Consider the following 15,365-nt stretch of genomic DNA (forward strand, 5'->3'; position numbering starts at 1 on the left):
GGAGTCACTGGTGTGTATAGTACAGGGGTGTGCTTATATTGGAGTCACTGGTGTGTATAGTACAGGGGTGTGCTTATATTGGAGTCACTGGTGTGTATAACACAGGGGTGTGCTTATATTGGAGTCACTGGTGTGTATCGTACAGGGGTGTGCTTATATTGGAGTCACTGGTGTGTATAGTACAGGGGTGTGCTTATATTGGAGTCACTGGTGTGTAGAGTACACGGGTGTGCTTATATTGGAGTCACTGGTGTGTATAGTACAGGGGTGTGCTTATATTGGAGTCACTGGTGTGTATAGTACAGGGGTGTGCTTATATTGGAGTCACTGGTGTGTATAACACAGGGGTGTGCTTATATTGGAGTCACTGGTGTGTATCGTACATGGGTGTGCTTATATTGGAGTTACTGGTGTGTATAGTACAGGGGTGTGCTTATATTGGAGTCACTGGTGTGTAGAGTACAGGGGTGTGCTTATATTGGAGTCACTGGTGTGTAGAGTACAGGGGTGTGCTTATATTGGAGTTACTGGTGTGTATAGTACAGGGGTGTGCTTATATTGGAGTTACTGGTGTGTATAGTACAGGGGTGTGCTTATAATGAGATCACTGGTGTGTATAGTACAGGGGTGTGCTTATAATGAGATCACAGGTGTGTATAGTACCGGAGTGTGCTTATGAGGTCAGTGGTGTGTATAGTACAGGGGTGTGCTTATAATGAGGTCACTGGTGTGTATAGTACAGGGGTGTGCTTATATTGGAGTCACTGGTGTGTATCGTACAGGGGTGTGCTTATATTGGAGTTACTGGTGTGTATAGTACAGGGGTGTGCTTATATTGGAGTCACTGGTGTGTATAGTACAGGGGTGTGCTTATATTGGAGTCACTGGTGTGTAGAGTACAGGGGTATGCTTATATTGGAGTCACTGGTGTGTATAGTACAGGGGTGTGCTTATATTGGAGTCACTGCTGTGTAGAGTACAGGGGTGTGCTTATAATGAGAACACAGGTGTGTATAGTATAGGGGTGTGCTTATGAGGTCAGTGGTGTGTATAGTACAGGTGTGTGCTTATAATGAGGTCACTGGTGTGTATAGTACAGGGGTGTGCTTATAATGAGAACACAGGTGTGTATAGTATAGGGGTGTGCTTATGAGGTCAGTGGTGTGTATAGTACAGGTGTGTGCTTATAATGAGATCACTCGTCTGTATGGTACAGGGGTGTGCTTATAATGAGGTCTCTGGTCTGTAAGAATAGGGTTGTATTTTGTTGAAGTCACTGATGTGTAGTACAGAGGTGTGCTTATACTGGAGTCACTGGTGTGTACGGTACAGGGGTGTGCTTATACTGGAGTCACTGGTGTGTACAGTACAGCGGTGTGCTTATATTGGAGTCATTGGTGTGTACAGTACAGGGGTGTGCTAAGATTGGAGTCATTGGTGTGTACAGTACAGGGGTGTGCTTATAATGAGGTCACTGGTGTATATAGTACAGGGGTGTGCTTATATTGGAGTCATTGGAGTGTACAGTACAGGGGTGTGCTTATATTGGAGTCACTGGTGTGTAGAGTACAGGGGTGTGCTTATATTGGAGTTATTGGTGTGTAGAGTACAGGGGTGTGCTTATATTGATGTCACTGGTGTGTAGAGTACAGGGGTGTGCTTATATTGGAGTTATTGGTGTGTAGAGTACAGGGGTGTGCTTATATTGGAGTCATTGGTGTGTACAGTACAGGGGTGTGCTTATATTGGAGTTACTGGTGTGTAGAGTACAGGGGTGTGCTTATATTGGAGTTAATGGTGTGTAGAGTACAGAGGTGTGCTTATATTGGAGTCACTCGTGTGTATAACACAGGGGTGTGCTTATATTGGAGTCACTGGTGTGTATAGTACAGGGGTGTGCTTATATTGGAGTCACTGGTGTGTATAGTACAGGGGTGTGCTTATATTGGAGTTACTGGTGTGTATAGTACAGGGGTGTGCTTATATTGGAGTCACTGGTGTGTATAGTACAGGGGTGTGCTTATATTGGAGTCACTGGTGTGTACAGTACAGGGGTGTGCTTATATTGGAGTCACTGGTGTGTATCATACGGGGTGTGCTTATATTGGAGTTACTGGTGTGTGTAGTACAGGGGTATGCTTATATTGGAGTCACTGGTGTGTATAGTACAGGGGTGTGCTTATATTGGAGTCACTGGTGTGTATAGTACAGGGGTGTGCTTATAATGAGATCACTGGTGTGTATGGTACAGGGGTGTGCTTATATTGGAGTCACTGGTGTGTATAGTACAGGGGTGTGCTTATATTGGAGTCACTGGTGTGTATCATACGGGGTGTGCTTATATTGGAGTTACTGGTGTGTGTAGTACAGGGGTGTGCTTATATTGGAGTCACTGGTGTGTATAGTACAGGGGTGTGCTTATATTGGAGTCACTGGTGTGTATAGTACAGGGGTGTGCTTATAATGAGGTCAGTGGTGTGTATAGTACAGGGGTGTGCTTATAATGAGGTCACTGGTGTGTATAGTACAGGGATGTGCTTATTATGAGGTCTCTGGTCTGTAAGAATAGGGTTGTATTTTTGTTGAAGTCACTGATGTGTAAAGAATAGCGCATTGTTCTTATAACAAGGTCTCTGGTGTATAAATAACAGGAATCACTGACTTTGGAATACAGCAAAATGCAGACAATTAATTTAAATTTTAAATAGTTCATACTGTACATCCCTTGTTTTAGGTCTAATAATGATTAATTAACCCCTCATTGACCTACATATTCTACAGCCTCACTCATGACCCTTTATATGGTACCAGAGCCGACTCATGCCAGTGCCACCTCCAGGGGCGAAAAGAAGGGTAAAAGGGCACTGATTACTTTAGCCTCTGTAGGGACCTGAGGGTGCAGGGCAGGCATAACCACACTCCCCATGATGCCATGACCATACCCACCCCTGATGCATGCCATAGCTACTTACTGAATGTGGCCACACACCCCAGCACTGGGCCTACTGGAAGTCTTGTCTACCTTGGCTTCCTCTTGCCCCTTTTTATGGTATGAGAGTCACCTCACCCCCCCTTACATATTCCAGAGCCCCATCATGCACCTTTATATGATATCAGAGCCCCAACATGCCCCTATATATGATATCAGAGCCCCAACATGCCCCTATATATGTCATCAATCAATGCCTCCTTAGGAGTCAGTCATGCTGCTGCCTCTCCTGCAAAAATAGGGGGCTCTGTCTGGGGCAAGAGGCGGCTGGATACTTGGGGCTGTATAATTATTATTACTGGGCAAGTTCCCCTTCTGTCCTGCACTCCATCAGTTATTCAGAGACATGAGTCAGTCAGTGCATAGGTGTGGCACTTATCAGGTGTGTAGGGTACCTGTTATTATGACTTTAGCTGGCATGCCGCCCCAGCTATGCCATCAGGGCCCTGGCTCTTCTATCTTGGCTCACCTTGTGTTCTCACTGTACCATGCAAATGCCAAGATTCTAATCCCTCTCACTAACACTCTCTCAGTCAGTTGCCTTGAAACAAGTCTGCAGGCAGTCACAGCGCACCGAGCACAGTCATTGCTGGCAGAAGCAGAGGAGGCAGGTGGGGACTGAGGGCCTGATTCAGACCCGCTCGCAAACACAATGCGCTCGCAAGCAGGTCGATGGCCGGGCAGTGCGCAAGCGCTGTGTGCGCACTGCATGTGCGCAAGCCCCGGAGCGAGCGAGAGATCCCTCGCACCGGCACTCGTATCCAATAGGGGCGGCTGTCGAAGTTGATCGACAGCTCGCCTCATTTGGTAGGGGGGTAGCTGGCCAAACGGAGGCATTCCCGAAGGAACGCCTGCCTTTTGGGGGCGGCCCCACTGACATCACGAGTGATGTCAGTGGTGAGCTTCTGGCTCTATTAGAGGCTTGCGGGAATGAGACCCTACCACAAGTGTCTCGTCGCAAGCCCGATGGTTGCGACCATCGCGACCATCACCTGGCCGCTCGCAAAAGCTGTGGGTGGTCACCCACAGCTATGCAAGCGGCCAGGAGGCCATTTTTAAAAATAAAGCAGCCGCCCTGATTCAGAGCGAGCTTTTTGCGAGCGGCTCTGAATCAGGCCCTGATTTGGTGCCCTGTGCCAGAAAGAGCATTGGCGCCCCCCTCATTTTTCAAAGGGACATAATGCACCCAAAAAAGGGCCATGGCTTCATGGGGAAAGGCCAGGAAAGAGATAGGAGAAGCCAGGAGATGCTGTGGATGAAATAAGAGGAAGCTACAAGCAAGAATGATAATAAACAGAAATTTGACAGGCCCAAACAGTGCCCCCTGACCTGTGGTGCCCTGTGCGATGGCACCGGCCGCACTACCCTAGCTACGGCCCTGCTGAGTTGTCCACTGCGATCCCAAGTTTGTAAGTCTCATGATGCAGATTTAGGCTCACAAGTGTAGGGGAGAAAATAAATGGATTTCTTGAAGCTGGCAACCATCCGCGATTACCTACACTCCACACTCCAGTAGATGTCCTAATTTCCGGACTGTCCAGAGTAATCCTGGACTGATGGCAAACCTAAAGGATGAGAATGGCGCTTTGTCAATTTGTGTTTTAAGATTAATTTCTTGTCACAATCCCAATACACAATATATGGTTCTAACTCACAGGTCTATTTCTCTGGATATTTCCAATATAACGGTAGCAGTGAGGTGACAGAGTGTAACCTGGAACTGGCAGGAAAGGACGTGTGCAAATACAGGGACCCCGTCTCTGGGGACACGTGGCAGTGTGCGCGACCACGGAAGCTGCCGTGTGACTCCTGGGTCTATCACTCTATGGGTGGATACCGCAGAGTGACTGATACACTGGAGGACGCTCTGCTGAGTGGGTGAGTGAGACTGGTTGTTAGAAATTAGTTGGCCAGATTGGTCTGATAGAAAATTGTGGGCAAAGAGAAACCTGCCAACATCAAATCTCCTGGACTCATGAGCGCATTCCAGCAAGTGCCAGGAAATGGTTCCAAACACTACATTATTTTCACAGTTTAAGTCATCATTGTCCCTTTCACTCCTTCCACTGTTACAACAAACCAGTGTGTAAATACATTTACATAATATGATAATTAGTGCTTAATTCATTATAATCTGTGATTCCACATGCTTTCCACAGCGCGCCAGATACTCAAGTCACAGAAGATGCTAAATATGAATTGATATAAAAATGGTATTAATAATGCACATTCAGTTATACGCTTTTTATAAAAATAATTAAATGTATTAAATAAAAGCTTTAGATGGAATGACATCATAAACAAAACCTCCAGTGTCACAGAAGTCAGGCTTTTGAAAGATACATTTACCAAGTGAAATAACTGGTGTTTTTCATCAGTTAATATAATAGAGGGAAAACGTGGCCCTCCCTCAATCCTCAACTCATCTGCAGAATGTGGCTCCAGTATGTCCGCTAAAGCAGATGTGACTCAGTGGGATGCCTGCTGCCTGCATATACAAGCAATAGGCAAGAGACACATTACTCAACTAACATTACACAAAATACATGTTTTCACAATACTAGCAGTGTGTCCAACCTGGCAACATTTAAGAATTGTACAATGGACACATAAAATACAATATACATGGTTAACTCATTACAATAAAATCAAACAGTGTGGATGCAAAGGCATACCCTCTTTAGAAAATGAAAACAATCACCTTGATTGGATGAGCCACCGGTAGGGTGGATATGGGTAATGAATCGGAAGGGCTGAGGCGTCAATGAAAACTTTACGTTTTCTGGTCTGTCAAGTTTAATTATGCGTCTGACACATTTCAATCTGTTTAATCAATTATTCCCCTCCTTCAGCTCTGTCACTAACCAGATTATCCCTGGCAAGGCTCTTCCAATCAATGTTACCTCAGATAACAGCTCATTGGGTAAGTTTACCTGCAGGACAATATACGGTTATGTATCAATAACTATTTACTTTTGATATCAGTAAAGTTCCTCTCCATTTTTTTTTTTTTACTAAGGGCTCCAACAATGATTCTAAATACCGGCAGCATATTTCATTTAATATCATGGTGATAATATGCCGTTGGTATTTAACACAACTAACTTATCCAGTGAGGTGCTGTGATGGCCCCTGCCTCAATGCTGTCCTCCACTGTGTTACCACAAGGTCTAACACAGGGGTTCCCAACCACGGTCCTCAAGGCACACTAACAGTCCAGGTTTTAGGGATAGCCATACTTGAGCACAAGTGACTTAATTAGTACCTCAGTTATTTTGATTTAACCATCTGGGCACAATCATGGATATCACTAAAACCAGGACTGTTAGTGTGCCTTGAGGACCGAGGTTGGGAATCGCTGGTCTAACAAGTAATACATGTGCGTTATATCTGTCTGTGCATCGCACGATGTTAATCTGCCTATGTGCATTTGCACTTTCACCCAGCAGGGACTCGGCAAAGCCTGAAAGTCTTCGCTGATGCCGGAAAGGCTTTTGCTGGCAATTGGGACCATACTGCTAAAGCCATCTGTAGGTGTCATCATTACCAGTATAGTGACAGCTAAGAGAACCGCTGTTTGCTAAATACTGAACAGAGGTCATAACCCCTTTAATGAGTACTATAGGAGCGAAGGTTCGTTCTTACATAGAGCCCTATTTATCTGCATCTTCTTTGTTTAATTTTTCTGTTTCAGATCCAACAATGAGGAATTATAATGTTTTAATTTTTTTCTTTTTTCTCTATCGTTGAAAATTATTTTATTTTGTCTGCAGCGGTGGAATTGTCTTTGCACAGAACTGGATGGAATGTAGTCAGGAAGCCGATGGTCTAAATACCGACCGCCGGCTGTCAAATCCCGGCAAGGTACTATTGACAGGTGTTGAAATCCCAACGCCTGTCATTAGACCTACGCCGGGAGCCCAATGCCAGACGCCTGGCATACCGAACACAGGTAAGTCGGGCACCAGGCACGGACACCCGCGCCGGGGGGGAGGGTTAGGTTTTAGGGCTTTTAGGGACTTAGGGTTAGGCACCCCCGGGGGGAGGTTAGGGTTAGACACCCACCTGGGAGACTTAGGGTTAGGCTGCGGGGAAGGGGGGTTAGATTTAGGCACTTACAGGGGGGTTAGGTTTAGGCACTTGGGGGGGCGGTTAGGGTTAGGCAACCCTAAGGGAGGGTTAGGGAGGAAAATAGGGATAGTTATACTTACCTAATTAGCGATCGGGATTTTCACCTCTGCCGGGCTTCCGCTGTTGGGATTTGAACCGCCGGCTATGCGGCCGGCGGTAATACGTACTACACCCAACTGGATATGTGACCCAAAGGCCGGGATGCAGCAAAGCAAGAAATTGGGATCCTTCCCAGCACCCCCGCATCATGTGTCCTTTTGCCAGGGAGACTTCTGGGTCATAGCACCGGAAGTCCCTGATTCGCAAAGGACAGCTCTTATCGAGAGAGCTGTCTTTTGCATTTTCCATCATGCATACCGGCGTAATTAAGGTCGGCATGCATGTGAAAAGTGGCAGGAGGCATCGCATTCCCAATGCAAATCATCACGCTTCCCGCCCAAAGTGCGCTTTTATCATAAGAACGCCAAAGTGCATTTAGTGCACCACAATTATTCTGTATTTTAAATGGGATACGGTCAATATCTCAGCACATAGGATGCTGGCGCTTAGAATACCAGCACCAGAATACCGACTCCTGTCAGAATTCCAGTTCTGGCATCCCTGACCACCGGCATCCCAAAGGTAAGTAGCGGGGTTAGGTTTAGGGTTAAGCACTAGGGGAGGGTTAGGGTTAGGGACTAGAGGGGGAGGGTTAGGCAGGGAGGGTTCAGGGTGCGGGGAGGGATGGTTAAGTTTAGGGGTAGGGTTAGGATACCTACCGACAGGTGTCAGTATGCCGGTATCAGAATTTTGACCACGGTCATCCCGCACGCTGTTATCCCATTTAAACAACAATAATAATAAATACTTAGTAGATGCTGGAATTTATCATTACTATCAGGGGGGCAGACTCTGTGGCTTTCTGACAAACTATCTTTTGTTGGTACCTGTACGAATGATATTGGGAGACGAATGAGTTCCAGAAATGGTAGAATTTTGTTAACGCCCCATCTAGTGGTTTTATCTCTCACAGATCCCCCTCTCTTTCAGGACTCACCTCCAATCTGTCGGCCTGCAGACCTAGCAAGGAACCTACACAGCCTTCTGGCTTTTATTATGGTGACAACTGGACATCCTTTATGTGTTTGGGGCGACATTTTCCTCAGCCATCTGATGCTGTTGCCTGTCTGAAGGGGAAGGACATCCATATGTTTGGAGACTCCACCCTGCGCCAGTGGTTTGAGTATTTGGAGAAGTTCATTCCCAGTAAGATTTGTACTTTGTTTTTCTTTCCAGTGGCAGCCACAGTTCCCTTCTGTCTTCCCACAGTCACTTACCTTCTTCTATGTCTTCTGACTGCTCCTCTTCTCGTCACATCCCCTCTCTGCCTTTCAGCAGGCATCATGACATCACTGACATCACGGGCACTGCTTTACAATAGACAAAATAAACTTTTTAGTACTGGCATATGTTAGTGCCGGACGTTCAAGCTACAGTCGCTCCCTGGACCTAGTACATACCCTTATGGAATCAATACGGGATGCAGCATGTTCCTTTCAACTTCGGGGCAATCCTTTATTATACAGGATGGGTGGAAACTCTACAACCACTGGCCAGGAATGCTAATACTGTTCCAATACATTTCTGTGATCCCTTACAGTTACCTATCATCACAAATGTTAACATTTTATTTTTAGTACCCAATTGTATTGATTTGTTTAGAAACACTGAAAAATACCCTTCAGCAGAAGGAGTTAATCTAAAAAATGTCTCTATGCAGTGATATTCCACCACATGGTCTTCAGATTTAGCAGCAGCTCACTCAGGGGCTGATTCAATATTGGGAGTAAAGTAAAAAAAAAATGGAGTAAAATTTACACCTTGGCAACCATGTTGCATTGCAGGAGGGGCAAATATAAAATGCTGTTGGGAGAGGGCGTCTCCTGGCTGAACTGTAAATTGCAGTGTAAAAATGAAGCAGGGGTGCCGAGAGGGGGGAAGGGTACTCTATCTGGGTCTGGGCTTGTTGGAGGGAGCCAAGGCAGCAGCCTCTCTTCCCATCCCAAGTGTGTGCTGGGCTGCAGAGGGTCCAGGAAAGCTGGTTTCGCTGAGCAGCTGTCAGTCCTCTCTCTCCCTGCATGCTGTGAAGGGATGGGCAATTGCACTAATCGCCACTCTTCCCCCTCTGGTTCTGCCTCTAGCTGTGCCCCCTGTGCAGCAAGAAGCACATAGTTTTTTCAACATTTTTGTAGAGGGCTTGGCCACCCCCACTCAGTACCTGGGTCCATAACTGCTCTCAAACAACCTTGTCTTCAGTATCAGTAGGCTGCATGCAAAAGCAGCCAGTATTTATCTTGCATGCAAAAAACAAAATAAATGCATTTGCACCCTTGGGCATACCTCCCAACTTTTGAGAGGAGGAGGTTGGCATTCCCATGAGGCCATGCCCTTTTACCTGTAAGCCACATCTCCTAATTTCAGACATGCATGCCCCCATTCTCATCATGCTTGGGGATTGCCCAGTGCTCTGGGAGCTGCTGGATAGCCTATAGCCTCTACCAGGGGTGACACAGTGTGTGTCTGGATGATGCACCCAGAGTTATATTCCGCACCTCTGGTGGTGGTAGGAGTGGGGTTAATGTATAAAATAGATCATAATATTGTTTTTTACCGGTGGACTCCGGGTTGGGTATGAAATCTCAGCCGTCGAGATACAGCTGGTCTGAATACCGACAGCGGCATCTTGACAGCCAGAATCCTGACACCCATAGGAAGTAATGGTAAGTATTTTTCTAACCCTAACCCACCCTCCCCAGTGCCTAACTGTAACCTCCCCCGCTAGTGCCTAAACCTAACCTGCCCCTCCATGCACCCTAAACCTAACACCCCTCCCCGGTGCCTAAACCTAACCTCTCCCCCTAGAGCCTAAACATAACCCCACTACATAACCCTACCTCCCCCTAACACCCCGATACTTACCTTCAGGATGCCGGCGGTCAGGATACTGGTGCCGAGATCCCGTGCTGTCAGGATTTTGGTGCCAGGATTCAGATCATTGGCATCCCACACGGCAGGATGCCGACTATATCCTGTGGACTACAGGTGCTAGTAAGCCTGCCCCAGTATGACGGTACTTGGTACAACAGGTGCCAGCATGTCTGGGCATAAAGGGTCCGCTGGCACCTGAAGTCCACCTGTAAAGAAAATACCAAGATAAATTTTTAAATTGTATTTGCTGTCGGTTTTGATCTGAAAGATCAAAAAATGGTGTTATCTCTTGTAGAAAAATTTGTAGAAAATATATATTTTCTTCTTCATAATTGCAAAAGAGACTCATCGCCCATTGAGACCTATGGGAACTGGATCACTGAAGGCTCATACACACTAGACGATGTGCTGTATGAATGATATTGGTAAAAAAATTCCTTGAACTTTCTATAGTGCAGGAAAAATGATATAGGGTGTACACACTGACTGATATCTTTTAAAGATATCTTTCAGTAAAGTCATCCTGCCACATCTCTGAACAGGTAATTCTTGACTTTATTATCAGATTGGCCTGCATGTACGGACGACAAAATGATTGTTAAGATGTCTGCCCACATCTCTAGTTTAGAGACTTATAATTTATGGGCTAGCTCTATAGCACCTAGGTGACAATAAATATTTTATATTTTCTTCTTAGGTCTGCAGAGGATAGACCTGCATGGTAATTATCAGTCAGGACCTCTGCTAGCTGTGGATGCTACTGCTGGTCTGGTTATACGATGGAGGGCACATGGACTTCCCTTGAGGACCACCAAGACTATGGTCTCTGACCTGCATTATGAGGCAGCCCACATGGTTGGGATTAGTGGAGGACCTCATACTGTTGTTGTGATGACCCTATGGGCCCATTTCACCACCTACCCTGTGTGGGTCTATTTAGAGAGGTTGGATCGTGTCTATAAGGCAATTGCATCTTTGCTTTTCCGTAGCCCTCAGACCACCGTGATAATTAAATCAGCCAACACGGGTTATAAGTCAATTTATGGCAGTGACTGGTTGTCTCTTCAGCTGGACATCTTACTGAGGGCAACCTTCGAGGGAATGGCTGTCATTATTTTAGATGCTTGGGACATGACCTCCTGCCACTATCTCCCTGACAACATCCACCCAGGGCCAGCAGTCATCAAGAATGAGGTGGACCTTATGTTGTCCTACATATGTCCACAATAAAGGAAAGGACATAACAGTTTTCAGTTACTAGTGAACAAATGCTACCATCCTGTGGTTTGCTAGGGACATCTGATGACCTTGGGATAACAACCAGGTATTACCAAGATTGGTATATTAGCAACAACTGCAATTCAAATATTATTGAGGACCTCTTCTTAGAGAAAATCAAGTTCTATTATTGTGGATAATTTTTTTTTCCCCTAGTTAAATTTGTTATTAAATTAAAATATTTTGTTATAATGTACTTGTATTTTTATTACAGTTTAAGAAAAAAAAAAAAAAAAAAATAACAACCAAAAAAAATAAATAAATAAAATATATATATATATATATATATATATATATAAATAAAGAACAAATCTAACAAGGGGTCAATCCTATTCCATGCGATGTTCTCGCAGGCACGAATCATTGCGACAATGGCCGCTATTGATTGCAGCCTGGATTTGCTTAAAAGTGCTTGCAGCCCCACAGAGCTCCGAGCAAAATTAAGCGAATTCAGGCTCAGAGAGGGATGCGAAGGACACAAGGTGCCGGTCTTTTGCCGACATTTTAAGGCCGTTGCAAAGGCAATTGCTCAACACTTCCCTGTCCTCTACCGGTGACCTCAGTTGGCAAAACAATAGTTATAACCACAAACCAGAGAGAAGGATATACCTAAGGCTATTTTGAAAAATCTGAACTTATCACTAATGCACATGCAGGTTAGGCTGGTACTTGTAGTTCTCCAGCTGTAATGGCTAACAGTCTATGCAGAGTAAATGGCCCAAGCTCAATAATGCACATGCAGGTTAGGATGGTACTTGAAGTTCTCCAGCTGTAACAGCTAACAGTCTATGCAGAGTAAATGGCCCAAGCATAATATTGCACATGCAGGTTAGGCTGGTACTCATAGTTCTCCAGCTGTAATGGCTAACAGTCTATGCAGAGTTAATGGCCCAAGTACAATATTGCACATGCAGGTTTGGCTGGTACTTGTAGTTCTCCAGATGTAATGGCTAACAGTCTATGCAGAGTAAATGGCCCAAAACACAGTAATGCACATGCAGGTTAGGCGGGTACTTTTAGTTCTCCACCTGTAACAAATAACAGCTTATGCAGAGTAAATGGCCCAGGCACAATAATGAACATGCAAGTTAGGTTGGTACTTGTAGTTCTCCAGCTGTAATGGCTTACAGATTATGCAAAGTAACTGGCCAAGGCACAATAATGCACATGCAGGTTAGGCTGGTACTTGTAATTCTCCAGCTGTAATGGCTAACAGTCTATGCAGAGTAAATGGCCCAAGCACAATATTGCACATGCAGGTTAGGCTGGTACTTGTAGTTTTTCCAGCTGAAATGGCTAATAGTCTATGCAGGGTAAATGGCCCAAACACAGTAATGCACATGCAGGTTAGGTGGGTACTTGTAGTTATCCAGCTGTAACAGCTAACAGCTAACAGTCTATGCAGAGTAAATGGCCCAAGCACAATATTGCACATGCAGGTTAGGCTGGTACTCTTAGTTCTCCAGCAATAATGGCTAACAGTCTATGCACAGTAAATGGCCCAAGCACAATATTGCACATGCAGGTTAGGCTGGTACTCGTAGTTCTTCAGCTGTAACTACTAACAGTCCATGCAGAGTAAATGGCCCAAGCACAATATTGCACATGCAGGTTAGGCTGGTACTTGTAGTTCTCCAGCTGTAACGGCTAACAGCCTATGCAGAGTAAATTGACCAAGCTCAATAATGCACATGCAGGTTAGGCTGGTACTTTTAGTTCTCCAGCTGTAACGGCTAACAGTCTAGGCAGAGTAAATGGCCCAGGCACAATATTGCACATGCAGGTTAGGCTGGTACTCATAGTTCTCCAGCTGTAATGGCTAACAGTCTATGCAAAGTAAATGTCCCAAGCACAATATTGCACATGCAGGATAGGTTGTTACTTGTAGTTCTCCAGCTGTAATGGCTAACAGTCTATGCAGAGTAAATGGCCCAAACACAATATTGCACATGCAGGTTAGGCTGGTACTTGTAGCTATCCAGCTGTAACGGCTAACAGTCTATGCAGAGTAAGTGGCCCAAGCACAATATTGCACATGCAGGTTAAGCTGGTACTTGTAGTTCTCCAGCTGTAACAGCTAATAGTCTATGCAGAGTAAGTGGCCCAAGCACAATATTGCACATGCAGGTTAAGCTGGTACTTACAGTTCTCCAGCTGTAATGGCTAACAGTCTATGCTGAGTAAGTGGCCCAAGCATAATATTGTACATGTAGGTTAGGCTAGTACTTGTAGTTCTCCAGGTGTAACGGCTAACAGTCTATGCAAAGTTAATGGCCCAAGCACAATATTGCACATGCAGGATAGGCTGTTACTTGTAGTTCTCCAGCTGTAACGGCTAACAGTCTATGCAGAGTAAGTGGCCCAAGCACAATATTGCACATGCAGGTTATGCTGGTACTTGAAGTTCTCCAACTGTAACGGCTAACAGTCTATGCAGAGTAAATGGCCCAAGCACAATATTGCACATGCGGGTTAAGCTGGTACTTGTAGTTCTCCAGCTGTAATGGCTAACAGTCTATGCAGAGTAAATGGCCCAAGCACAATACTGCACATGTGGGTTAAGCTGGTACTTGTAGTTCTCCAGCTATAAAGGCTAACAGTCTATGCAGAGTAAATGGCCCAAACACAATATTGCACATGCAGGTTAGGCTGGTACTTGTAGCTCTCCAGCTGTAACGGCTAACAGTCTATGCAGAGTAAGTGGCCCAAGCACAATATTGCACATGCAGGTTAAGCTGGTACTTGTAGTTCTCCAGCTGTAACAGCTAATAGTCTATGCAGAGTAAATGGCCCAAGCACAATATTGCACATGCAGGTTAGGCTGGTACTCATAGTTCTCCAGCTGTAATGGCTAACAGTCTATGCAGAGTAAATGGCCCAAGCACAATAATGCACATGTAGGTTAGGCTGGTACTTGTAGTTCTCCAGCTGTAATGGCAAACAGTCTATGCAGAGTAAATGGCCCAAGCACAATATTGCACATGTAGGTTATAGGCTAGCACTTGTAGTTCTCCAGGTGTAATGGCAAACAGTCTATGCAAAGTAAATGTCCCAAGCACAATATTGCACATGCAGGATAGGCTGTTACTTGTAGTTCTCCAGCTGTAATGGCTAACAGTCTATGCAGAGTAAATGGCCCAAGCACAATACTGCACATGTGGGTTAAGCTGGTACTTGTAGTTCTCCAGCTATAAAGGCTAACAGTCTATGCAGAGTAAATGGCCCAAACACAATATTGCACATGCAGGTTAGGCTGGTACTTGTAGCTCTCCAGCTGTAACGGCTAACAGTCTATGCAGAGTAAGTGGCCCAAGCACAATATTGCACATGCAGGTTAAGCTGGTACTTGTAGTTCTCCAGCTGTAACAGCTAATAGTCTATGCAGAGTAAGTGGCCCAAGCACAATATTGCACATGCAGGTTAAGCTGGTACTTACAGTTCTCCAGCTGTAACGGCTAACAGTCTATGCTGAGTAAGTGGCCCAAGCATAATATTGTACATGTAGGTTAGGCTAGTACTTGTAGTTCTCCAGGTGTAATGGCTAACAGTCTATGCAAAGTTAATGGCCCAAGCACAATATTGCACATGCAGGATAGGCTGTTACTTGTAGTTCTCCAGCTGTAACGGCTAACAGTCTATGCAGAGTAAATGGCCCAAGCACAATATTGCACATGCAGGTTATGCTGGTACTTGAAGTTCTCCAACTGTAACGGCTAACAGTCTATGCAGAGTAAATGGCCCAAGCACAATATTGCACATGCGGGTTAAGCTGGTACTTGTAGTTCTCCAGCTGTAAAGGCTAACAGTCTATGCAGAGTAAATGGCCCAAACACAATATTGCACATGCAGGTTAGGCTGGTACTTGTAGTTCTCCAGCTTTAACGGCTAACAGTCTATGCAAAGTACATGGCACAAGCACAATATTGCACATGCAGGTTAGACTGGCACTTGTAGTTCTCATGCTGTAAAGGCTAACAGTCTATGCAGAGTAAATGGCCCA

General features: G+C 45.2%; 1 protein-coding gene across 1 annotated transcript in view; it reads left to right on the top strand.

Moving 5' to 3' along the window:
* Positions 1-11,510, top strand: part of LOC148507430 (NXPE family member 3-like) — a 150,262-nt gene extending 138,752 nt beyond the window's left edge. Inside the window, exons 3-6 of the mRNA XM_088446032.1 lie at positions 4,647-4,867; positions 5,842-5,912; positions 8,150-8,365; positions 10,785-11,510. Of these exons, the coding sequence (XP_088302158.1) occupies positions 4,647-4,867; positions 5,842-5,912; positions 8,150-8,365; positions 10,785-11,317 (1,041 nt within the window). The 3' untranslated portion in view covers positions 11,318-11,510. The remainder of the gene's footprint in view (positions 1-4,646; positions 4,868-5,841; positions 5,913-8,149; positions 8,366-10,784) is intronic.
* Positions 11,511-15,365: the final 3,855 nt, after the last annotated feature.

This window comes from Taudactylus pleione, unplaced genomic scaffold, assembly GCF_031769625.1.
Source record: "Taudactylus pleione unplaced genomic scaffold, aTauple2 ptg000393l, whole genome shotgun sequence".
NCBI classification, from domain to species: Eukaryota; Metazoa; Chordata; class Amphibia; order Anura; family Myobatrachidae; genus Taudactylus; species Taudactylus pleione.